At 51.7% G+C, this 25,146-nt stretch overlaps 1 protein-coding gene across 13 annotated transcripts in view; it reads right to left on the bottom strand.

Moving 5' to 3' along the window:
- The window catches only part of Cux2 (cut-like homeobox 2), a 189,616-nt gene that overhangs the window by 42,225 nt on the left and 122,245 nt on the right, over positions 1–25,146 (bottom strand). For 11 of the 13 annotated variants that reach the window (NM_001415781.1, XM_087578097.1, XM_087578100.1 and 8 more), the window contains 2 exon segments: positions 19,924–19,971; positions 23,641–23,751. In NM_001415781.1, coding sequence (NP_001402710.1) covers positions 19,924–19,971; positions 23,641–23,751 — 159 coding nt within the window. 13 annotated transcript variants of the gene reach the window in all.

The raw sequence follows: 25,146 nt of genomic DNA, 5'->3' as shown, positions 1-25,146 counted from the left end.
TTACGTAGTCCAGGCTAGCTTCAAACTCACTCTGTAACTGAGGAAAACCTTGAATTCCTAGCCTTCTTGCTCCATCCCCCACCCCCAAACATTAAGGTTACAGGCATGCACCACCTTGCTTAGTTTATGTGGTGCTGGGGCTTGAACCCAGGGCTTCAAGCATGCTAGGCTCACACTCTAGCAACTGAGCTCCACTCCTGGCCCATCGACACCATTTAGCAAATAAACAAATTGAGTGCACGATTCCAAGTCAATGCCAAAATGACATCTAGGTGCTTTCCAATGGCCGTTTGAGTCTAACCTGTCCAGAAAGGTAGACACCAGGGGTTCAACATGCAGTTTCTGCATGACCAGCGGGCAGGAATTTACGTGAATCTTCACACTTCTATTTCCCTGACGGTAAAGGGGAGAAGTTAATCATAACTCCTTCAAAGCAGTCCTAGAGTATCCAGTGTTTTAGCTTCTGGTAGGCCTGGGGCCTCATAGATATGTTTACAACAAGGTGACCAATTTCTTCCCTTGCTGTCAGTTCTGAGTGAACATCTCAATTGTGTTTGTTGCTCTGGTGTTTAAAAAATAAAACAACCTAAGAGAAAACCTGCCATTGGCAGAGGAAAACAAACCAGTGCATCAAGGAAAAACACACTCAATGTAGAGGTTTACGCTTCAAACATGGCTGCCATGCTGACCCACATGGTTGCCATGCCAACCAATATGGCTGCCGTGCCAACTAATATGGCTTCCACAATACCGAATATGGCTACCAGGCTGCCCAAAATGGCTGCCAAAGACCATAAAGTGTGGTTCTTGACCATTTGATTCCCGGGGAGTTCAAATCAAAGCATATAAGGAGTGTGTGTGAAATACACCCGGGATTTCAAAGACTTAGCATAAAAAAAAAAAAAAAGACAGCATATCTCACCGCTGTTTTTAAAAACGGAGCTACAATGTGAAGTGACAATGTGTCGTTGCGTTTTACCATTTAACAACGTGGTTGCCAGAAAGTGTCAGGTTCAGTCTGTGATCGTTAGGTTTCTATCTGACAGAGAGAGTCTGCAGAGGCCTTTCGGAACAGGAGTTACAGAAGCGGAGAGAAATTCCAGGTCAGTGTCAGACCAGGACTTAAAAGGCCACTGAGTATAGCAGTCTCTCGTCAATGTTCTGAGAACAGATCCTGGTCTCCGACCTTCCACGGTGACAATTTTTTATTATTCATTCAACCGACGTTTCCCCAAGAGTCCTGTTGTATGCCCGGTAGTGAGGACTAAGAACAGCCATAAACCAGTGGAACTTGTAACTCAAGCCTCTCTGTGATTTGTAACAGGCACTAAATGTTTAGAAGGAAAAGCATTGGTGGGAGGCGAGGCCAGGAGGGGGCAGGGTTGGGAGGGGCGGGGCTGGCCGGGGCGGGGCTGGCAGGGGTGGGCGTGGGTGAAAGCTGCCCCAGTTCAGTAGTGGGTGGTGGAACTTGGCGAGTCCCCATCTTTCCCTGAGAAGGGCACGGGAGCCACAGCAGGGTGGCAGTGCTTGGAAGTGTTGGGGAGCAGTGAATTTGGGAGTGTCCCCAATAAAATGTGGAGACAAACCACACACTCCTGTCTGTGAACATCTGTCTTCAAAGACATGTCACCAAAGCAAGTGGCCAAGCTACCTCTGCCATTGTCTAACTGTGTGGGTGAGCAAATTGGGACCCTTTGTTCCTGGAGAGCCAAGAGCTCTAGGCAAGGGGGCGGTCATTTTGACCCTTTGGATATTGCTGTCTCTCCAGGGTCCTGTGTTTCAAGCGACTAGAAGCGGCTGCCTGTATTTTGTGGCTAATGGTAGCCACGAGAAGCAACACTGTTGCTCCATTCTGAGATGGAGAATATATAAAAATGTCAGATCCTCTAGTTCTCATATCCATGCCAAGCATGGTCTTGGCTGGGGTTTGCAGAAGGGTGGTAAGAATGTTCTTATAACTCATAAAAGAGGGACAGGGGACAAGGGTTGGCTGAGTCCTTTGCAGCTACCCTAGCCTCACCCATGGTACCCCCTGCTCTCCTGTCAAGGTGCCCACACCAGTTTGTACTGGTGCCTTAATGACCATCTTTGTATAATGCCCCTGAGAGCTGAGCTGTCCAACACACTCCCTACATTCACCCACCATTGGCCACTTAACGGTGGCCATTCCAGCACTGGTGGGATAGCTCAGTGGCTAGAGGCACTCACCATGAAGCCTGCTGTCCCAGGTTGGACTTCCTGACCCCACAAGGTAGAAGGAAAGAATGGACTCCTGCCAGGTGTCCCGTGATCTCTACATGCACCCTGTGGAACAGGTGTGTCTCCCTCACATACAAATAAATACATGTTAAAAAAAAAAACCCCACTATGGCCATTCAACACTTGGATGAGTGGTAGGAAAGAGAGAGTTTCTAACTATTTTTTTTTAATTTTTATGTTTGTTTATTTATTTATTTATTTATTTATTTATTATTTTTTTTTATATGAGTACACTGTAGCTTCAGATGCACCAGAAGAGGGCATCAGATCCCATTACAGATGGTTGTGAGCCACCATGTGGTTGCTGGGAATTGAACTCTGGACCTCTGGAAGAGTAGTCAGTGCTCTTAACCCCTGAGCCATCTCTCCAGCCCGAGTTTCTAGCTCTTAGTAGAGAAAAGGAAATGAAAAAGTTATTTTATATCTATTGCTTGTTGACATGACATTACTGAGGACGGATTAGGTGAAATCAAAGCTATTATTAAAGTTAAATCCATCCATTTCTTATTTTTAAAAATGTAATATAGCTTCTAGAAAAATCCAAACATACAGCTTGCCCCCAACTGGAGTGTCAATCCAATCCAGGCAGACTACAGGCTGTAGGTCAAATCTGGCCCTTCACTTGTTTCTGTAAATAAAGTTTTATTAGCACACAGCTGGGGCCATTCTTTCATGCACTGTCTGTTCACCTAGCTTTCAGATTTCCAGGACTGAGCAGCACAGCAGGGGCAGACCCTGCCACAGGCACACCCATGGCTATGCCTGGTCACAAAGAAGGGCAGGAGTAAAGTGTCCAGACTGAGCTTGTGACAGCAGCCTCTGGAGGCCACATGGGCGACATGGAGTTAGCCGTGGCCAGCCACATGCCCTGCAGAAGCTCACAGCTAGGCAATTATGTGACCTGCTGTGCAGGAACCTGACAGGATCCCGGCAGTCAGTGAGCGAGGGAGGCAGCAGTTAAATCAGGGGGAAAAGAGACCCATTACCACATGGCCTCTCTGGATCTTGCCTCTGGCTTGGGTTTATAACTGGGCATATTTGGGCTCCTCTAGCCTTGGCTTCCACGCCTGGGTTTTACAGGAGCGCTGGGGGTTTGAACTCCCCATGATTGTATAGCAAACACTCTCTCTCTAACCACTGAGCAGTTCTCCCCGGCCCGTGAGACCCATCCCAGCTCAGGCACATTAATTCTAATCACCCAGGCGGACTCTATGCATCCCTTTCTGCACACCTTTTGCCACATGTCACCATCACCTGATGCAAAGCCTGAGGGGGACGTCTGCTGGGGCAGGAGGAACCATGGGAAATTTTATTACCATATTTGTTATTGGCCCCAGGTTTAAAAGTAAAGCAGAGGACCATGTTCTCAAATGTTGGCGCTAAGAACACTTTTCAAGCGACGCCATGTGGCCCCAATTTGTTTGTGTCAGGCTGGGGGGGGGGCTCAGCAAGGTGCAGGCGCACCCCCCATATGTAGCTCAGTGGCTAGGCTACGGTTACTGTTAGCTCCGGTGTTAATTACCGATTGCTCCAATCAGAAACTCCTGAATTCCTAATTAAACAGCTCAGGCTGGACTTCTCATCGGACTCCCTCAGTTCTGCTCGTCCCCCCCCCACCACCATTTTTGCCCCCTCCCAATTCCGGGGTAGGAAAAAAAAATAACCCTGGCCTCCATAGAAGACTGCATTTAAATTGACTGTCACTCAAAACAAAGGCGAACCGCTCATTTGTAATGCAGCAGCCACCTGAGTGCTGCCTGTTTCCCCCCCTAAGCCTCTGAGCATCGGAGCACGAAGATCATTTTTTCTATTGTTAAAATTGTATAAGCCGGGCCTTTTTTTAGCAGCGAAGTACACGATTTCACTCCTCGGCTGAGGGCTGCCGGCATAAAAGGGACAGGAGGCTTCCTTTAGTATCTTACAAATAAATTTTGCTTTGAGTGTAAAAGAAGGAAAGAAAGAAGGAAGGAAGGAGAAAGAAGGGAAAAAAGAAACCAGCTCTGGGCTGGAAGAAGGCTGGAATTCCTCAGGGCTGTGTCTAGAGAGGAGGGTGTGGCAGAGAAAGAACTGGAAGTCCTTGTCAAGGGTGCTGAGCAGACCTGTGGTCCTGTCTGAGTGTCCTTGGCTGGGCGAAGGTGACTCTGTGCTGATTGGCATGTGGCCTGCTGGCCTTGCAACTGCTAAAGTGGCCACACGGAGTGTGACCTTGCTCCTGCACCCATGGTGCACCTTCTGTGACCTTACCCCAGAAGGGTGAATTCACAAAAGGGTTGGAGACAGCCCTGGGTGAGAGCTGGTTCCTGTGTCCAGAGAGGCTGAGACAGTGGCTTCAAGCCACACAGGAGGGCTAACGAAGGTTGTAGGAGACTATGGATGAAGAGCTAGCTGTGTGGCTGGGAACAAGGGCTGGAACTTGGCCTCCTAGCAACCTAAGTGGGTGATGGTGGCTTCCGTGTTGGATGGGACAGTTTGCTTCCACCGTGTGTTCTTCAGAAGATTGAGATAGGTTTTTCTGGTGTCATGGACCTGGCAAAACCCACAGTGCCACACAGTGCCACGTAGCAGGGGCCTCATCCGTGTGGCAAAGGCAGGCGGGCTGTGGGGATGTTTGGAAACTTTGAAGCCCTGGTTCACGAACTGTCTTTCAACCCCAAACTACTCTGAAAAACACCAAACAAAACCCTGGAAGACCATGTCTCAGGACTTTACCATGCACTTGAAGTTTTGCTAAGACCTCCTTGTCACATGAACCTCCTCAACCTGGACCAAAGTCCTGTGAGGTCGCTGTCATACTCCCCATGTTAACAACAGCGAGAACCAGGGTTCAGAGAGGCGGAGCGAGCAGTGATAAAACACACGGAAGCAGCAGAAGGGGGACTCGAACCAGCGCCCCAGAACCCATGCTCTTGCTGTACGCTCTGATGTGAAGTTATCATCTCTATCTTCCCAAGGCCAGGCCCTGCGCTGTGGACGCTGCACGTGTGCAGCCTTGGGTCATGTGGCACGTGACAGCTGAGAAAGGCTGAGAAGTGTGGGCTGGAGGCGCCCCGCGAGCCTATTTTCTTGGATACTCCAGTGTTTAAAAAATATTGGAGCTGTCAGAATCCATCAAGCCAGACACCCCGGATTTGCACATTTGACTGTGGTATGTAAATGACACCCCAGAAAGGACTGGAACATGCAAATATGTGCATCTAGAGGGATCCAGGATTTTAAAACCAGAAGAGTGCCAAACTGCCAGCTTCTCCGGGGAGTCGGAGGATCTGGCCACCCGCGGCCCACGCTTCCATCGACAGCGGCCACCTGGAGCCATCTGTTCAGGCTGGCCAAGGTCTCAAGTGCCCCCACCCCAGGCCTGGTGCTCAGGTCCATATCCCCACACTCTCCTTGAGGTCACTGTTCCTGTAGACCCCATGTCCCCAAAGGCACAGCTAGGTGACAAAGGGCTGGATCCCAGGGACAACCGTAGCCTTGTTTCGCTGGATGTTTCACACATCTACCCAGTTGCCTCCCCAAGCCACAGCAAGCCCTCTACCACCTCATTCCTGACCCAGGAAAGCCAGGCCCTGTATACCCAGCCCTCTGGGCACCCAGATAACTCCATGCAAGCCACGTCCTGATGCAGTGGAGGGATGACTAGCTCTGAGGAGAGGGCGCCATGAGGAAGGCCAGGAGAAAATACAGGACATTCACAAAGCTGGTGCTTGGATTCGAGGAAGGGCCCTGTGGGCTTTAGAATCGGGTCTGAGCTACTGAGATCTGAACTCCAGTCGCCAGTGGTGTGGTCTCCATGTAGTCTCTCCATACTGTTAGCTATCTCCACCATGAGGTGAGGCAGCGCCAGAGCCTGGTCAGCCTCTGTGAAGTGCATGCCAGGGGGTGGACGGCTGAGAAAAATCAGTGACTGTCTCCAATCTGCCTGTACCTCAGTTCCCCCATTGGAGCACAGGGACACCAAGCCTCAGTGGACATGTCTGACACTAGCAGTTAAAAGTCAGGTTTTATTTGCTAGTTCTCCTCTTGTGGTGCTGGAAGCGTAACCCAGAGCCTCTGCGCATGACAGAGAAGCAGTCAACCCCAGTGGCCTGTCACATGTCATACGGCACTGTAAACTATGAGGTAGCATTGGCCAAGGCTTAGGTAGTACTTAGAATTTTTGGCCAAGGGGGTTGGGGATTTAGCTCAGTGGTAGAGCGCTTGCCTAGGAAGCGCAAGGCCCTGGGTTCGGTCCCCAGCTCCAGAAAAAAAAAAGAATTTTTGGCCAAGGGACTACAAGGGCGAATGAGAGGTCGGTATCTGAGGGGTGGAAGTTACTAGAACCTGGAGACAAAGTTGAGGGCCCAGCGTCAGAGATGGCAAGAACCCCTGGCCTGCTCTGACCCTTGGGCTGTCCCCTGGTGGATTCTATATCACATCTGCCTGTCTGTGCTAGCTTAGTGACCTCACGTTCTCATGCACAGCGGCCCCGCCCTGGGAAGTCGGCGATGGGGGGCTCCAGGTAGTGCTTCCACCTCTCAAGGCCACTGTGGCACATTTTCCAAAATGCCAGTCTAGAAGAGCGAAGTTAAAGGAACACGTGTGCCCTTTAAGGAATGGCGGCCACGCAAATGTCATCAAAGTGCTGTCCTTCCCGGGCTTTTAAATATAGTGGTGGCCTTTGGGAAGTCTCTTCTGAGTGGCTGGGGAAGTCCTCAGGGAACCTTAGCTGGAGGGGACAAAGGAAGCACCCAGATCTAGCCAGAGTAATACTTTAAGAACTTTGGCCTATATTGTGGTCTCTGTTGCAAGCCGCTGAGCCCCACTCTTATCCTGCAAAAATGGTGGCGACCATATTCAAAGGAGGCTGAGTCCTAATAAAGCTTTATTTATAAGGACAGGTAGTGAGCTTGGAATCCAGCCCCGAGTCTGCCCCGCCTCCATCCAGAAGGTTCTCAGCTGCTTTGGTCCCATAATTACCTATTTGCTGTTGTGCCTTAGGGCAGTCACTGGGTTGCCAACAGTCTTGGTTGGGCGTGCTGGGGCACACGTGCAACCCCAGGACTTAGGAAGTGGAAGCAGGAGGATCAGGAGTTCAATACTAGCCTGGGCTACCTGAGACCCTGTAGCAAACCAAAGGAACAAAAGAATAGCCCTATATCTGGTTTGGACTAATGGGGCAAGGAACAAGCAGAGGGTGCCCCAGCAGCAGAGTGAGCCTCAAAAAATATCAGGCCACAAGGCCATTGGTTCGCACATCTGGGGACAGTGTTTTGCTCAGCGCTCGGAACAGCATCTGGCTTGTAGGAGAAGCCCCATAAATATTTGCCTAAATGATGAATGATGATGTCTGTGCCCAGCCAGAGAAGGAAGCACATGAAGGGGAGACACAGTCTCCTTGCTGGTGGCCCAAGAACAGGATGTCCCTTCCTGGTAGCCCTGATGGGACAGCTTCAGACACAGAGGTCCCCTCTTCACTCTTCAAGGAGCATGATGCTGAGACCAAAACCATGCACTACAGTGCAAGACCGAGTCCAAAGCACAGGGACATGTCAGAGCAACAGAGGCAGCATCTGGGGGTTAGCCAGCAATAGGACCTTGGCTCAGAGAAGCCGGGAGACAGGGCAAGTGTGAGGAGGCCTCATCCAGTCTCCAGTGCCATGTTCTTTGGAAATGAACTAGCAGTCATTGGTGTGCAACTCCTTGGTGTGTGGGCCTTTCAAAGAGGTCCTGTATGTGCACATGTGTGCATGTGTGTGAGTCCAGCTTAACACAGGCCAGAAGAACACGTCAGATCCCCTGGAGCTGGAGTTACAGGCTGCTGTGAGCCTCCTGATGTAGATGCTGGGAACGGAACCCAGGCCCTCTTACAAGAGCTCAGCGGAACCATCTCTCCAGGCTCTGGTTGGCCTTGAACTCCCATTGATCCTTCTGGTGTAGCCTCTCATGTGCTGGAACCAACTCTTGATGGTTCACCAACGTGGCAGTCTCCAACTTTTCCCTTGAGGTAACCTTGGCTACCGTGTTTGTGTTCGGTAGCTGGTTGGATCGGAATTCTCAGTTGAGGCAAACCTGGTCCATCCAGAAGCACTTGGAAGCTAGGAAAGTTGGCCCAGAATGAGCATGAGGTTGACCTTGTCTTGTCCCAGGCAAGAAAATGCCCATTATGGTTCCAGGAGGTTGCATTTACTCTGTCCTGCTCTCTGGGAGCCCACCTCCGATTTCTCACCTCTCAGGAGCCGGGGGTTCGAATCCCAGCTACACCAGCAGCTGTGGGCCCAGTACCGGATCATCCCAGCCAACCTTCGTCTGTAAAATGGGCAGTACAGAACCAACCACCAAGAAACCAAACAGCAATGGGGGCATCTAGCAAATGCTGGAGACTCTGTAATTGTCTCGGTGCGCATGCTCACCCTGAGATCTTTGTTTCCCGTGCTAAGGCTAGACCTCGGCTGTGGCCACTACTGATACCTCCCACCCCAGGCTTCAGAACGGATACGGGGTTTGTTTCCCATCCACTGAGGCCAGGGTTGGAACTAGGGTGGAGGCAGAACATGGGTGGAAAGGCTGTCCCTGATCCACCCAGCCCCTGTCACTGCCAAGAGCAGAGACGGAGGTTGACAAGGTTGGGAAGAGAAAATAGGAAAAGATGTCCCCAAGACGAATGGCCACTTTCGCTTGGTTTCAGTGCTGTCCCTGGGGTGAGACGGGGAAGACTCCTAGGGCTTGGATGAGGGAAGGGTCTGGCACGCCCTGGCCTCTCCCCGGCGCCATTAATTTCTTTTTGTTTCCTGCTGTGGTACCAGCTCAAGGTGAGCGGCTGCGCTGCGCTGGGGCTCCGAGAACTGATAGATTGCGTTCCTTTGCTGGGTCCGTTTCATGCTTGGTGACTCCGAAGTAAAGCAATTATCACCGTGGAATGCATAATGGCCTAATTAATAACTAATGTCAGCTCGGGCTCTGAGCCATGATTATACCTTAGTATGCCAACCCCCCCTCCCTACTCCTTTTAAACATTCGGAGAGAAAAATATTATTATAATTGACTGGTTATACTGTTAAAGTGTCCTTGATCGGCGGATAGGGTATGAAGTGGGAAACATACAAGGCCCGGAAGAAGGAGAAGGGCTGTGCCACCAGCTGGCTTGTGTGACCCTGCCTTACATCTGGGGAATCTTAGTGCCTGGAAAAGGAGCCATTATTCCATACGTGCGTGCGCATGTATGCATGTGCGTGTGTAACCTACGGCTCTCCTGTTCTATATTGTATCCCTCGAGACCTGGCACATAGTAAGTGCTCAATAAATCATGGTCAGAGGCCAGGGGTGCCCATTAGAAGCAGCTGTGTGGCTTTGGGCGGGTCACGAGCCACCTGTGCTCATCGCCCACTTGTACTGTAAAATGCTGACAATGACAGTTCCCCAGCTCACACGCTGGTCACGGGGAATAATGAATTGGGAACCGCAGAGCACCCAGAGTGCTGTCTGGGACAGAAGCACCAAGAACCTTGCTTGCCAATCTTATCACATGTCAATCAATACTCCCTTCATTAGTGCCTCTCCAGCTCCTGCTGAGTGAGGACTGTGGGGGACCAGGAGTCAGCAGAGTCTAGAGGGGTGTGTGTGTGTGTGTGTGTGTGTGTGTGTGTGTGTCTGCATGTGTGCGGTACTGTACACTACCAGCCCTGAGGAGAGGCAGAGGGGCTGGTCCTGAGGTTCTCAGGAGCAGGGAGCGAAGGATGAGTCGTCTGTGGTCCAAGCCAAACAGCCAGAAAATCTCACACCAAGCCCTTTGGGTGGATCCTTGCAGGACATGTGGACATTTACTTAAACAGCTCAGGGAAGGAGGAAGCATCTTGTGGGAAAGGAACAGAGTATGTAAAGGCTTAGAAGCCTGGAGCCACCACCCCTCTCTGTCCTGGGTGGTCTTGGATGCTGGGGAAGGCTTTTAAAGCACATATTAATCGAGACAGGGTCTCATGGTCCAAGCTAGCTTTGAACCTATTATGTAGCTGAGGATGACCTTGAACTGACTCTTCTGCCTCTGTCTCCCAAGTACTGGGGTGACAGGCCTGTGCCACTGTGCCCAGTGTAGGTACTCCTTACTGAACTTCTGTAATCATGAAAGAGAAGAATCACAAAATTCAAAGTAAGTGGATATCTTGGGACACCAGAGAGGAGGGGCAGGAAGAGCCTTTCCTTCCTTTGACTCATAATGACCCAAGGTCTTTCTGTGTAGCACAGGCCAGCCAAACTAGTGATCGTCCTTCCCCAGCATCCTGAGTATTGAGATGGCCTGTGTGTGTCACCATGCTAGCTGGGCCCTTCCGAACTAGGGACTACGGGCTGTGGCCTGCAGTTCAGAGACCTCTCTGAGCTCCCAGAACCAGACATGGGGTCATGCAGAGCCGTCTGCACAGGCAGACTTGGGTAAACTGAGGCACGGCGGGGTGCTCAGCCCACCTCTCACTGCCCAGTCCTCATGGCTCATTCTGGTGGTACAACAGTAACTGGCCACGACATCGCTGATGGCTCTAGCCCAGGGGTCCACAGGGTCAGCAGCCCCTGGAGGGGCTCAGCACTGTCCCTCCATCTCCGCCCCACATGCAAGATGAAGCTTGTAAGTCCACATTCAGGCCTCCACCGTGCTGCCGGATGTGTCTCGGCCTCATCTCCCATCCCACATCACAAGCTGCTCAGCCAGAGACAAATCTCACTTCAGTTTTCTTGTGAGCACCCGTGTACAGACCACCTCAGTCCTTACCACAAACCCACACACCAATTGCCAGGGAGCTGACAAGGATGCAGAGGCTCAGAAACGACCTGTCTGAGGTCATCTGGCTGGTAGCCAAATTTGGGCTCAAAACCTGAATTGCTGAAGCCAAGACCAAGGTCACTGGTTATTCTATCAAATCCCACCTCGACAAATCCCTTGTTAGGACCTCACCTCCTCCATGAAGCCCTCCCTGACTGCCTGCCCAAACACCAACCAGCCCTTCCTTGGGGCAGTGCAGATGGCAGGATTCTAGCACTTGTTTGAACTGGTCTAGGTGAACCCTGGGGACTACCAATGGGGGCTTGGCCTCCCTGCTGGACATGGATTTTTCTCACAGCCCAGCACAGAACAGAACCTCTGTGACCAGCTGCCCCCTATTGCATTACCACTTCCCGACCCTGGTGGGTTCCCTGTCACTGAGACATATTCTAGGGCACAGACTTTTCCTCAGCAGGAAGCCAGCATCGCATGTACACAAAACTGCTGTTGCAGGAGCCATTGCTCTGATCAATACTGTAGACCTAGGTTCGAGTCCTGACTCCTCCCCCACTCTCAGCCTCTCTGTTTCAGTCTCTCCACGCCTTATCTGTAGAAGGAACAGCAGGGCCCCTATCAGTGGACTCTCTAGAATGTTCCACAACTTCCCAGATGTCAGAGAACCAAGTCTATGTACAGAACTGGGTTCAGTTCTGTGCCACAGAGCCCCTTGGGGACCAGTGTCACCTGTTACCATGGTGTCACCTACTCTCAGCTGCTTTGTGGGTGTGAGAAAGACCAAAGCCACTGTGTTACTTCTGTCCCTGAGGGAGGAAAGCCACTGGGGGCCTCACTGCTGTGTGGTAGTCCCTGAGGGGCAGAGCGCCTCCCTACTGCTAGGGAAAAGTCTGTGCCCTAGAATATGTCTCAGTGACAGGGAACCCACCAGGGCACATAGCAGGGCCATGGGTCATGTAAGCACCGCCCCTCGCTGTCTCCTTGTCTCAGTTCCAGGGTCTCAGGGCTGGGTCCCTGCTCTGTTCTAGGAGTTGGGACTTGGCTCTGTCTCTGCTGGCTTTGGGTGTCATGGGGGGAACCAGAATCCCGAGTCTTATTTGTTCCTGCACCTGCAACAATGCCTGGTGCACAGCAAGCGCCTGGGAATATTTGCCCCGCAGATGAATGAATGAATGAATGAATGAATGAATGAATGAATGAAGTCCTGAGCCCAAAGAATCTTTCCTCCTTGGTTTTCTCAGGTTATCTGTCACGATGGGGGCTTAGCCTCCCTGTTGGACATTGGGAAATTTGAGAGGGACCTGTTTAGTTTTTCCCTACCCAACCTTGGCCACAGAAACCTAAGTGCGTGTTAGTGGTGGCTTTGTGGGCAGTGTCTACCTGCCTCCCAAGAGGCCACAGTGCCACAGGAGAAGGAAGGGTGACTTCAGGGACTGAGAAGATGACTCAGGCAGTGAAGTAGCTCCCTTGTAGGCATAGGGACCCGAGTTTAATGTCAGGAACCCACATCTAAAAACAAAACAAACAAACAAAAAAAAAAAAAAAAAAAAAACGGGCAGCACACAGTCAGAATCCCAATGCTGGGGAGACTGAGGGAGGCATCTCCCAGCTCTCAGCTCCTCACTGGTAGGCTAGCTTCGCCTAATTGGCAAGCCCCGGATCCCAGTGAGGCTCCCCACATACATGTTCACACGTGTGCACCTACGTGCTCACACACGCGCACCTACACACATATGCACTGTAGCTGGCTACTCACCTGGTATACAGCCAGCGCCAAATCACTGTTTCCTGAATGAAGTCTGATAGAGTAGTGAACAGAAGGGGCCCCCTTACAATGGAAAGGTATTGAAAGCCACCATGGGCAACAGGGAAAGGTGGGGGAGCCCCATCTTGGGAGTCCATGGTGACGCTGGCTCTGAGTCTAAAACACTGTGCTCTAGAGACGTTAGGGAAGCTATGTAGAATCCAGTGGGTGACAGGCTGAGCAACCAGGTCCCAAACAGCATTATTTGGCTGAATCTTCCCCACCTCCCTGAGGGGCAGATGCTGTGTGCATTTCCCCATTCTACAGACGGGGAAACTGAGACTCATTTAGAAACATGGGCAAAAGCAGGGCCACCAAAAGAACTCAGGTCTGTATGACGCAGCATTTGCACCCACTCTCCTCTTTCCCGGGCACAGGCTTGGGAGGAATCTGACCTCTCACGTGTACCTCCAGCACTTAGCTCAGTGCCTGGCACACAGTAGGCCTTCGATAATCCTCAACTGAGCCGCTGAATGTGTGACTGTGTGCTGGGCTGCATAACCCTTGCTGGAATAGGTGGTCTGTGTTTCTAGTAGTTTCCACAGCACACCCACCCCGGTCTGACCCGGAGGCAGCTCAATGGACACACACCCGGTAGCCTCATCTGCCCAGCACCAGGCTCTCCCGGCCCCAGAGCTCAGTCTATTAAAAGCCTTGTAAATTTTCATACATGAGCATCTGGGCAGCGGGGTAGACTAATTGCTCTTAAATGTGCGGGATTGTTCCTGCCACACAGCCAACGAAGCCATCGCTCTCCCGGGCTGAGCCCAGCCCATCCCTTTGCTGGATAGAAAGGCTTACAACATACACACAAGGCCAGAAAGCAATTCGTGTCAGAAAACGATCAATAACATAAAAATAAAGCAGGCGCACGCCAGTTAAAGGGAACGCCATGTAAATATGGGCTTCACGTCCGTGATTCCAAGATTAAAAAAAACACACACACACACACACACAATCAATACCCTTCTTTAGATGATGTTATTTCTAATGAGAAGGACCCGGAATGGCTGCTTAATGCGGGGACAGAAGCATTAATAATTTATTTGATAAGGCAGAATGTGAATCAAAGAGGAAGGCTACGGGTTCTTAATTTGGTTGTAACTCAGCATCACAGCCCAAGGATGCTTTGGTGGGTTAATTGCAAATTCACATGGACAGGCGGGTTCCAGGGAGCCTCACCCCTCAGCTGGCAGGACAGCTAGGGGGACAGGCTAGTGACACCATGGGGGTGGGGGTGGGCTTGAGAGCAGGGAGGTCATGGCTGCTGCTTGTACCTGACTCACGCTGCAGAAGACATCTAAGTACACTATTGAGTACTTCGTTCTCACACAACCCCACTCAAAATCTCACTTCTGCGTATGTTACAGTCTCCCCAGCCTGGCCTTCTCAGCACCTCTTGGCTCCCCTGTATGTGGAGGCACGCAAATGGACGATGTATAGGAAATGCAGTTCCCAGCCTCAATGTTAGGGGTAGAGAGCTGTGTGGCCCTGGGCAAAGAGCTTCGCCCTGTCTGAGCGTGTTAAGACCTACAGAAGGGTGGAGTCTAGGCTGTGCCTTGCTTGTAGTATTGAGCCATAAGGCCTTACTGGTCCCAGTCTGAGCCAGGCCTTATAGGCCAAGGCTGAGCCTCAGTGAGCTCACCTGGGAAATGGGTGAGTGGCGCCTTCCACACAGGATTTGTGGGAGGCACAAGTGCCAGCTGCCTCTGTTCTCTACTCTTCTCGTATTAGTATCGGCTTACTGAGCTCCCCGTGGGCCTAACCATGAGGATCTTCATTTAAAGCAGAGGCCAGTGGGGATGGACACTTGCCACCAAGCCTGAGTTCAATCTCTAGGACCCACAAGGCGGAAGGAAAGAAACAACCCCTTCAAACCGTCCCTTGATTTGCACACATGTGCTGTAATGCACACGCACACACGAACATGCATACACATGTATATATACACATTCATATCAAATACATGTAAATAAAAACAATCTTTTGATGGGGAGGGACAGACCCAGATAAGTGACTCGCTTAAGGTCACACAGCCAAGAAAAGCCACACTGGGATAAAACTCCGTGCCAGTCAGCTGCACAGCCTAGGCTTGTCCTGACACTTGTCCTCCCAGGAGGGGCGTGGGGGGTGGGGAGTGGGGAGGTCCCAATGAGCAAGGGCCAGATTTGCCTGGCCTTGTCTGTTCACTGGGACTGTATGTGGGGGAAGGGGATGGTCAAACCCCTGCTGGGAGAGCCACAGAGAGGAGCCTCTGGGGTGGGGAAGAGAATGAAACAGAGGTGGTGGAAGGAAAGAAAGAGGCCTGGGATTAAGTCTCCAGGGAAAGAGAACCAGTTAGAAAGTAGGGAAAGATCAGGGGACCACAGGCAGGTGACAGTCACAGGCAGATGATAGTTACAGGTAGGTGATTGTTACAGGCAAGGGCCAGCAATTCCCATTGGCTCTGCTTTGAAGTCAGGTGAATGGTTCCCACAGAGTCCACTTAAAATGTGAGATGGAGCAGGTCCCGCCTCTGTTCTAAAGCTTCCCTTGCCCCTCCTCTCCCCCCACCTTCAGTGATGGTCCACACTGAGGCAGCCCCAAGTCTGGAGCACTCCCGACACCCCATTCTCATAAGAGATATAAAGCCACGTGCCTTGCTGGCCAAGCATCCAGTGACTGCCCTGTTCCTGGGGTGGTTGGATTTGACTTGTGGGAGACACTGGACACAGGGAAGTACTCTCAGGAGGAAGGAACAGAGAATGCTAATTCCCTGAGGTAGGAGGAGCCAGGCCAGGCCTGACAGAGGGCAGAGGGGACCTGGTCAGACAGTCAAGTGCCCCGAGACCTTGAATTTTGGCTCGATGGCGTTCTCCATTTAATACCGGGTAGGGAAGCCTGTGCAGCCACCTGGGCCCCACATTCAGATCCCCACTGCTATTTCCCTACCTCAGTTCCAGACTTGGACCCTTGATACATACCAGTTAGCGCCTCACCTCTCCAAGCCTCAGTTTCCCCACTAGAGCTAACCACAGACCCTCCGAAATTGGGACAACTATAACAAACTAACAGTTTGTTACACGTACCAATAGCCACGCGTACCAGCTATGAGGAAGACAGTGCCCACCCACCTCTGTGCCATGCCTGCCTCTGTGTCAAGTGGCAACCAGTGAGCGCTCTCGGCCACAGCGAGCCCGTTGGAAGGTATACTCTGAGGGTCTTGGCTTGTTCACACTGACTCTGTAACCTGCTGGCCTCGGCAGCCACCACAGACACAGCAGAGGAAGGGGCATCCCAGTCCCTTGCCACCGGCAAGTGGGAGCACCAAGGTAGACAGACTGTTGTCTGCTTGGACAAAGTCTACAGAGAAGATTCTAGAAGGCCATGGAAGACGATACATCACGACGCATTACACCTACAACCAGGGGGTGCCCAAAATGTAAGTGGCCGGCTGCCACCACCCATCTTTCAGATGACTGAGAGAGTGACTCAGCCAAGGTTGGACATGTCTGTTACGTCATATGCAAGGCTGAGCACTACCATGGTGGCCACCTGGTCAGACCGCAAGAGCCAGGTGTTCCCTTCCCCCAACAATCCGCCCTATGCCCCAGGATGGCTATCAGGCCTGTTCCTCTATCCCTTAGCCACTCAGGTCTCAGAGCTGCTCACAAACTCACGAGAAGACACTCAAAGGGTAAGTTCCTGAGTTCCCAACAGCAGATGCCCCTTGCCTGGGACTCAGAGGGCAGTGGAATCCCTGTGTCTACCACAACCACCGGCCACCATCCTTTGGAGCCCCAAGGAGAAATCTGTGGTCCCATGCACAGAGAGACCTGTAGACTTGGCTATGGTGACAAGAATCATCTTTGTCAAGGGGGCTGGGTGGGGATGAGCAGGGAAAAGGGAGGAGAGGGGAGGCTCGCTGCAAATGTGGGGTCTCCTTTTGTCCTTGGAGTAACCACGATCCTAAGCCACCCCTTAGCACGATTACTCACAGTTCAGCGGCACGCCTGGGCTGTTCTCGATGTTTCTTAGGAGGTCACACGTAGTGGCACTGGGCCTGCAGCCAACTGAGTTCAGCCATCGATTCCTGGCCTTGCTTCTCAGGGTAGCACTGTGACCTGTTTCTCCCAGCAGGGAATGCGCTGGCCAGCAGGATATGTTAGGAAGTGGAACTACCAGGCAAGCTAAGGGCCACCATATATCACTGGCCCCATATCACCGTCACTTTGGGCTCTTGTGACAGCAGACCCATACTTGAAAGACAGACATGGAGTCATGGCTACATGGGGCACTCAAGGACCCATGCAGACAGATGAGGTCAGTACGGACAGACTGTCATGGCCATCACAGGACCATTGAGTCTGGCACAAGGGTTCAGGGAGAACACACCAGGTCCCCCTTGGGGCAACTTCTCCACAGAAGAGCTTGGTGCTCAGGACTTTCCCAAGGCTAGGGACCACCAGCTCTCAGCTCTCTCCAGCCTCATAGGAGCCTGACTCAAAGAGAGCACCATCCAATAAATGGGAGGGTGCTGTCTTCCCCAGAAAGTTTTAGACTATGTTGTGAAAATGCCAGCTGTCTCTATTCCAAGATGGGCAGAGGTTACCAGTGGCCCTCCCAAGGCTGCTGACATCAGACTGTTTTTGACACTCTGAGAGTATCTACAGTATGTTTGAGAAAGCGTGTGTGTGTGTGTGTGTGTGTGTGTGTGTGCGGTTGCGTGCGTGTGTGTATGCACGTATGCATATAGAGTCAGAGAGAAACTTTGAATGTCAGGGCCTCTCATTGGCCTAGAACTTGCCAAGCAGGCCAGACTGGCTGGCCAGTGACCCCAGAAATCTCTATCTACCTCTTCAACTCATTGATCTCTATCAGTCAACTCATTGATGCCCGAACTGCTGTGTTCCTGTTAGGCTCAAGTGACTGTCCCCGCTCCAGGCCAGCCAGAAGGGCTTCCACCATCCCACAGGTCACCCTGCGAAGTGGAATCTGGGGACGGGAGACCCGCTAGTGTGGTCCCGAGGTCTACGGGGCAGGCTGACGCACACACTGCTTGGAAGCGTTGCACCTCAGATTTAGCAAAAACAAAACTTTTAATTTAGATGTTTGCATCTCTCTGTCTCCAAGCAAAAATAACTCTAAGATAATGACTGTAATAAATGAAGGTAATTAATTGTGGTTTGTTCCTTTACTGTCTAGTCAGCTTAATTTTACCTTTTCAACTAATAATGAGAAAATAATTTTTGCGCGTGGAGGGTTAATGACATGTAACTGCGAGAGCCGCTAATTGCATGTTGCAACCCATCCATCAGCAGCCCCATCTGCGTGGCTTGATTATGTTTGCTAAATTATTGCTTTGAATTATCTTTCATAAAAGCAACTTTTATAATTAGCAGGGCCTTCGGGCTGGCTCCCTTTCTCCGTGCAAGGATGTGCAAACTTCGGCCATTTCAAGCTGGGTTCTAGAAGCCACCTTCCCTGGCTAGCTTTTGTTTTTCCTGGGGTGGGGGGATGGGAGGGCCTTAACTGTCCTCTGAGGAATCGAGGAAGCCTTGATTTGTGTCAGGGAGATTCTTCTCCCTTCCCACCACCCCTCCCACAGGAAAGAAAAAAGTGATGTGAGGTGGCGGGAAGGGGTGGGGGAGAGACCCCAACTGTGTACACCAAAGCTGCTGGACAGGAAGGCGAGAAAGGAACTGATGAAGATGCCTGTGAAAGTCACCTTCGTGTGTGGTTCGGTGGCTGCTTTCCTCCCCACGGGGGTGAGGAGGGACCTGCAGGCGTGGTGGCTCAGTGTGGCGATCATAAGGAAGACAGGAGAACACAGTGAAGTCCTGAGGGTCGAGGCCTGAGAGGTGGTATGGGAAGCCAGTTCTCTGCTCGGTGAACTCCAATTAAGACTTCCTTGTCCTTAGGGACATCAACTGTGCACCAGGCTGTGGCTGTGGCTACCCAGGAGGAGAGTTGAGGTCCAGAGGGGTGGAAGAACTTCCCCAGGGCCACACAGCTGAAGGAATGAAGCTGAAATTTCAAGTCCACCGTCCATGAGGCTATGCCTCGGGTCTTCTGATCACTGAGGGCTTGGAAAAGTATTTCTTCCACAGAAAAGGGGAGAGATCGTTTCTCTACGCAGCCTAGGAGGGCCTCTACCTTCCCTTGTGCTGGGAATACATCTTAGCTATCCAAGGCTTTCAACACCCAAGGCGGCGTTCTGAATACTTCTTTCACATTCACCTTGCTTCTCCCTCCGCCTCAATCTTACGACAGAGCGAAAGTCATCACCAATTTGGCAGGTGAGGACACAGGAGGCACGAAGAGGTCACGCAAACGCACCTAAGGTCACACAGCCAGTAACCTCAACTACTGGTTCCCGTGACAGCCTGAGAGAGTCAGATGGGCACATCCATGCCTTTCCTTCATTCTCTTTCTCTATGCATATCCAAAACAGCGCAGAAGGACCACAGGTCTCTTTAATCCCAGGGTACAGCGAGGGAAAACGGAGGTTCCCGCCATTAGAGAAGCCACGCCCACGCGAAGCCACGCCCACACCCTGTGCCCGGAAGCAGCACCTATGTATGTATGCTGTTCTAAGAGTGAGATGGCTGTGAAGTGTGGGGAAGGAAAAGGAGCCCTCTCCTCTACCTCAGGGCTGCCAGGGGAGGGGCTTCTGGGTCTACCTGAGATGGAAAGGAGCCATTGCCCATGAGGGCATTAGACTTGCTCCCCTCCTCAGCCCAGCGTGACTGTAGCATCTTCTCTGCCAGGGGAAGGCCCATTATCAAAAACACAGAGAAGATGGTAGGACATTCCGCTATCATGGGGTGGATGGGAGGGTGGGGGCAGCCACTGTCACGTGGCCTTGTAGCAAAGGCCATGAAGCCTGCTTCACTCGGAGAGTGGTGGGAGTCAGACATGCTAGGCAGGCTGGACTCCCCTGGGACTTGGTGGGACTAACGTTGATTGACTGGGACAGCATGTGTGTGGGGGTGTCACCTACTGCAGACCTCAGATTTCAACTGGTGGAGGGGGTGACGGGGAAGAAGAGCCTGGAAGGTGAGCCACAGCCTGCAGGGAAGGAAGCCCAGGACACATCATCCCCCTTCTCTCCAGGTGCAGTGCCATTGGTTCTTACCTCAGCTTGGAAGCTTTTCAGCACTGGGGCTACCATCGCTCTGATTCCCTGAAAGAGATGGCAGAGGGTCTACCACAGAGCGAGTGTCCTGAGCCCACCCCCGACCCTTCACACAGGCACGCATGCACGCAGACACACAAGGTTCTGTTCTTGTAAAACTTCTTGGAGCTTTTAAAGCCACAGCATTCTGGAGAGGGAGGCAAGGGAAGGTATTTCCTAAAGGCACACCTGTTTTCTTTTTGGTGGTACTAGGGATGGAACCAAGCATATGGTGCTCCACCACTGAGCCTTCAAGGTACCGTGCCCTTGATTTTTCTTAAAAAAAGATTTATTTATTTTATGTATGTGAGCACACTGTTGCTGTCTTCAGACACACCAGAAGAGGGCATCGGATTCCATTATAGATGGTTGTGAGACACCATGTGGTTGCTGGGAATTGAACTCAGGACCTCTGGAAGAACAGTCAGAGCCATCTCTCCAGCCCTAACCCTTAACATTTGAGACAGGGTCTAGCTATGTAGCTCAGACTGGTTTGAACTCATGAACTCCTGAGTACTCCTGAGTCCTGGGAAGATGGAGCTCATGTTGTCTTTGTGCATGGCATGGTAGGTCTTGTGGCATGGGGGGGGGGGGCTAGAGAGCTGACTCTGATTCTCTACTCTGAGCGCTAGGAGGGCAAAGTCCCCTGGGGAAGTCCCTTCCAGGCACAGCATGGGGCTGACCCTTCCACGTGGCTGTTTCCTTACCATGGGGTCATCTCCATGAATCTGCATCTTAAATTTTGCCAAGGGGCTGGGGATTTAGCTCAGTGGTAGAGCGCTTACCTAGGAAGCGCAAGGCCCTGGGTTCGGTCCCCAGCTCCGAAAAAAAAAAAAAAAAAAGAACCAAAAAAAAAAAAAAATTTTGCCAAGAATCAGCTTTATCCCTGCCTGTGTTTCCTCAGCAGGGCATGGAGTGATTTCTGGGGACGTGGCTGTTTATGGATTCACCAGTGCTCTGAGCACACAGGCAGACTTGGCTCTAGATACCCACACGTCCCGATTTTGGGTTTTCCGACCTCAGGGGTAGTCTCTGGGGTTCCCCCAGCACTCAGCAGAGGTGAGTGTTCCAAGATGACAACCCTGAAGCCTTCGAGACCCCAAGGATCCACTTCCTGGCAGGGGACACTTCCTCCTGCCAGGATCCGTCAAAGTCACAAGAAAAGCTCTAGGGGAGGGGTAAAGGGGTGGGATGGGTGACAGGGAAATGAAAGAGGAGGAGGAGGTGGGCTGGGGGTAAAAGAGAAATGCCATAACCAGGTGGGGGGGATATACCCCCTGCCGGGGACACTCCCTGCTGTTTCTTCCCTTGGACAAGGTCCCTGCTCTGGTCCTAGCTACTCCTCTGGGACCTCCCAGAGTGGCTGCTGCCTGGTTGTAAGATGGCTCTTTAAGGGACACACAGACAGTGTCCAGAGCTTTGGTTTGAGGTGCCAGGCTAGGTGACAACAGAGTTGGGAGGCTCAAGGTCAGGGTCTCAAGGCTAGATGTGCAGAGGCAAGATGTCACCAGGAGAAGGGGGCCGTGTAGTATAGCACTGACTAGAGGGGCTGGCACAGGGGGACAATGGCTAAGCCTCGGGGAGCAGCGTAGACCCACTGCCTCAGAGGAAGCATTTGGCTGGAGAGAGTCAAACACAACTGGTCCCTGATTTTATAAAGGGGGATACTGAGGCCCAAGGGTGCTGGCCTGGTAAGTGAAGCAGCAAGCAGGCGATGTAGTTGGAATCTGAGCCCAAGTCTCAAGATACCTTCAATAGGCTTTTCCCATAACCTGATAGTCAAGTGAGGTTAGGGGTTCGCCTCTGAGAGCCATGAGGAGAGGAAGTGGAAGGGAGGGTGGGCCAAGTCCCATCCCAGACCGTGACCATGTAAGTCCTAGGGGGAGGCGGGAGGGACGCGTGAAGTAGGTGGACTGGACCCCCCAGACGATGATCTTAAATAAAACTGTCACGACTCTTCCATCGGGACGGATGGGCTCCAAACGTGAGCGTTTCCAGAGCCGTGGCTATAATAGGAGTGGAAATTTATCCCTTCTAATTATGTAATTGCATAATTTTATGTAGCATCGGAAATTATGTAAGTCAGACTCCCAGGCTGAAAACCTGGTCTGGACTGTCTTCCTCACCTGAGAACTCCCGTGTGTACCAAAGGTTGAGGTTGAGTTAGTTCACTATGCTGGGAGAAGGGGACGGGGCAGATGGTCTGAGAGGACCAGAGAGAGAGAGAAAGTGTGCAAGGCTGTGGAGATCTACAGTACATTCAGCTATGGGAGGGCCAGAGGCACTCTCCATGTGGGGAGAAAACTGTTCATAGAAGAACATGTTCCGGTCTGTGTAAAAGAGAGGGGAGGCCTGGGGACTTGGCTCAATTTGCAGAGTGCTGGCCTAGCATGCTTGAGGCCCTGGGGTCCACCCCAGTTGTCCCAAAAACAAGGTGTGATAGTGCATGCCAGTAATCCAGCACTTGGGAGGTGAGGGACTAAAGGCTAGCCTGGGCTACATGTGACCCCATCTCAGAAAGACCTACTTGTGTTTGCTGATGCCATGACTGCCGGAGACACTCACGTCTGGGTGTCTTCTGCGTCTTTTTCACACACATCTTCTAGAGAATGATGCAGCTCTCTCTAGACTTACCCCAGAAACAAGTCCTAGCTGGACCCTCATTCCCAACTTACCTGGAAGAACCGTAGTGGCTTATGACATCATGATATAATTCCACAGTTTCAGGTGTGAGGCTCAGTCCCGGCCTGCCTGCCTCCCACTCATACCCGAGGCCCTTCCTCCACTGTCAGGAGCCACCCTTAGCACCCCTCCCTCCGTGGTCTAGCATACTCTAACGGGTAAGCTGAGACAGTCACCTGCAGAAGGGTGGCTGCTGGCTAGAGCTGAGGGCTGGGCCTAGGGTCTGTTGCCCACACTGAGCGTGTCTTGGCCCTGTCAAAGTGATGCAAGTCCAAGGCCTCCATTTTCTGTTTACTCTCATTGCTTTTAAAATTTTATATATATATGTGTGTGTGTGTATGTGTTTGTGTATTTTTTTTTTTTAAATTTGGGAAGCAACAGGGGCCCTGATGGCAGGGGTGGGGTTGGGGAGGGGAATAAAATTCTTACATTCAACCTCAGGAAAGAACAGACACACGTCTGGGCTGGTCTGCTCCTCAAGGGAGAGGGAGTGGACTTTGCCTGGGTATTGGCATCTCTAAGCACAGACTGGGGTCTGGAACCTTGATGTGGGGATGGGAGGGACAGAGGAATTGATCGGCAGGGAGGGGTGGGTTCCAGAGCTGTGTCTCCCAGGCCCAATGGCAGGCAGAAGATGATCCTGACTTCCAGCCAAATTGCCGGAGATGAGGACTTTGACTGCAGATCCTAGACGCCTGGAATCTGGGTGGAGGGACTCTGGTGGGGAGGGGGTTACGGGGAGGGGCGACTCCAGTCAGCGCTGGGGACCTCCCTCCCCCAACGCTGCCACAGCCGACAGGCTGGGGCTGTGATTTATCTTTGTGGCTAATTAGCTTCTTTTCTGGTTAGTCACTTATGTCTACAGTTTTCACAATATAGTTTGAATGGGGTGGCGGGGTGGGGGGTAGGGGGTCCGGGGGGTGGTGGTGGTGGGGGAGGGGAGCTGCATTCTTTCCCAGTCACTGCCGAGGCGGCAGGCACACATACACACACTACCTCTGGCACATTTTTCTTAAATTCCCGGCGGAGTTCAATTAAACGTTTAGGAGAATGCTCGCTTTCCTCCTGTGGCACAGACAGCTCTGAGGCGACAGAATTAAGCTCCTTCTGGAACGAGAGAGGGAGAGAGAGAGAGAGAGAGAGAGAGAGAGAGAGAGAGAGAGAGAGAGAGAGAAAGAAAGATATTTAAGATATTGAGATTTGTCTTCTTCTCTTTGCTTTTGAATTATTGTCCAACAGGGCTCTGAACAAGTTTCCGTAACTTACAGGGCTGAGAAAAGGCAAGATATTGACTCCTGGCATGCATGAAAAATTAAGAAACAACAACAACAACAAAACAAAACATAGCAAAGGGATGAAACACAAAAGGTCCCCAGGACACTGGGCCTTCGCATTTTTGTCCTTCGTAGGAGCTGAGCCAGACAAAGTTGAACAGGACGTTTTATCTATACCCCCCCTTCATCCCTCTTTATCTCCCCCCCACAGCCCACCTCTTAAATTTCCAAGGAGTGATGGCATAAGCCTGTCAGTAACTGAGGAAAACATCTCCAAAGCGTGTCAAAATAGCAGCGCGTGGCATATTGTATGGGCACTTTCCCCCGCTCACGAGTGCCGCCGACAGCTTCCATACATCAGCGGCGGGCGCAGCTCCAACTGCCGCTTTCTCCCTTAAAGGTTCATAAATTCGCCTCTTAAGATATAGATGGCTTTTTAATTCCAGCAAATTTTGGAAAAATGAAGGTGCCGAAGAGAAGCACGCTGACCTCCGGCGTGCCCCACGGTAAATCACCGAGGGCTCCCAGAACCCTCGATGACTGAAAAGGAACAGATTGGAGCGGGGTGGGTGGTAGTGGGGCTGGCCTGACTGTACTCACTCAGGCATCAGACCAGGGTTTGACTACACTAGACCAAGGATGGAGAGGGAGAGGGATAGACGTGCGTGTGTGTGTGTGTGTGTGTGTGTGTGTGTGTGTGCGCACATCATGGTGGGGCCTGCTGCTGGGATCTATGTGCTCGATCGCCCTTCTCAAAGCTCTCTCCGCTGTCACGGAGGCTTTCACAGGAGGAGTACAATTCAGCCAGAGTTGTCATGCCTCATTTGCATAATCCAAGGAACGCTCTGTTTGTGTGGCCCACGCTGCTGGCATGGACTTGAACGGGGCTCCCCACCCCCCAGGACAATAACTCCACAAACCCTCCTGCATAGATCACTCGATTATATTTGCAGCAATCAAGGCCCATAATTTCCTAAATCCGGTGGTGCAATAAATTCCTGCAATCAGATTTATTAAAAAAAAAAAAAAAAAAACAACACGCGCGCAGATGCGGGGGGCGGGGGTACGCGTTTCCAGGGCGAACCCTTTAATCCAACATATGTATGACGAAGTGCGGCGTGTAATGAAAGACCCCATTTGTCACCGCTAACACACATTCGTCTTGCACACACAATGAAACCCTTTCACTGTTGGATAATGAAATGGAATTACCGACCGTTAACCACTG

Source organism: Rattus norvegicus, chromosome 12 (genome assembly GCF_021556685.1).
Source record: "Rattus norvegicus strain SHRSP/BbbUtx chromosome 12, alternate assembly SHRSP_T2T, whole genome shotgun sequence".
In the NCBI taxonomy this organism is placed as follows: domain Eukaryota; kingdom Metazoa; phylum Chordata; class Mammalia; order Rodentia; family Muridae; genus Rattus; species Rattus norvegicus.
Note: the sequence above shows the minus strand (reverse complement) of the source record. Positions and strands in the feature narration are given on the sequence as shown.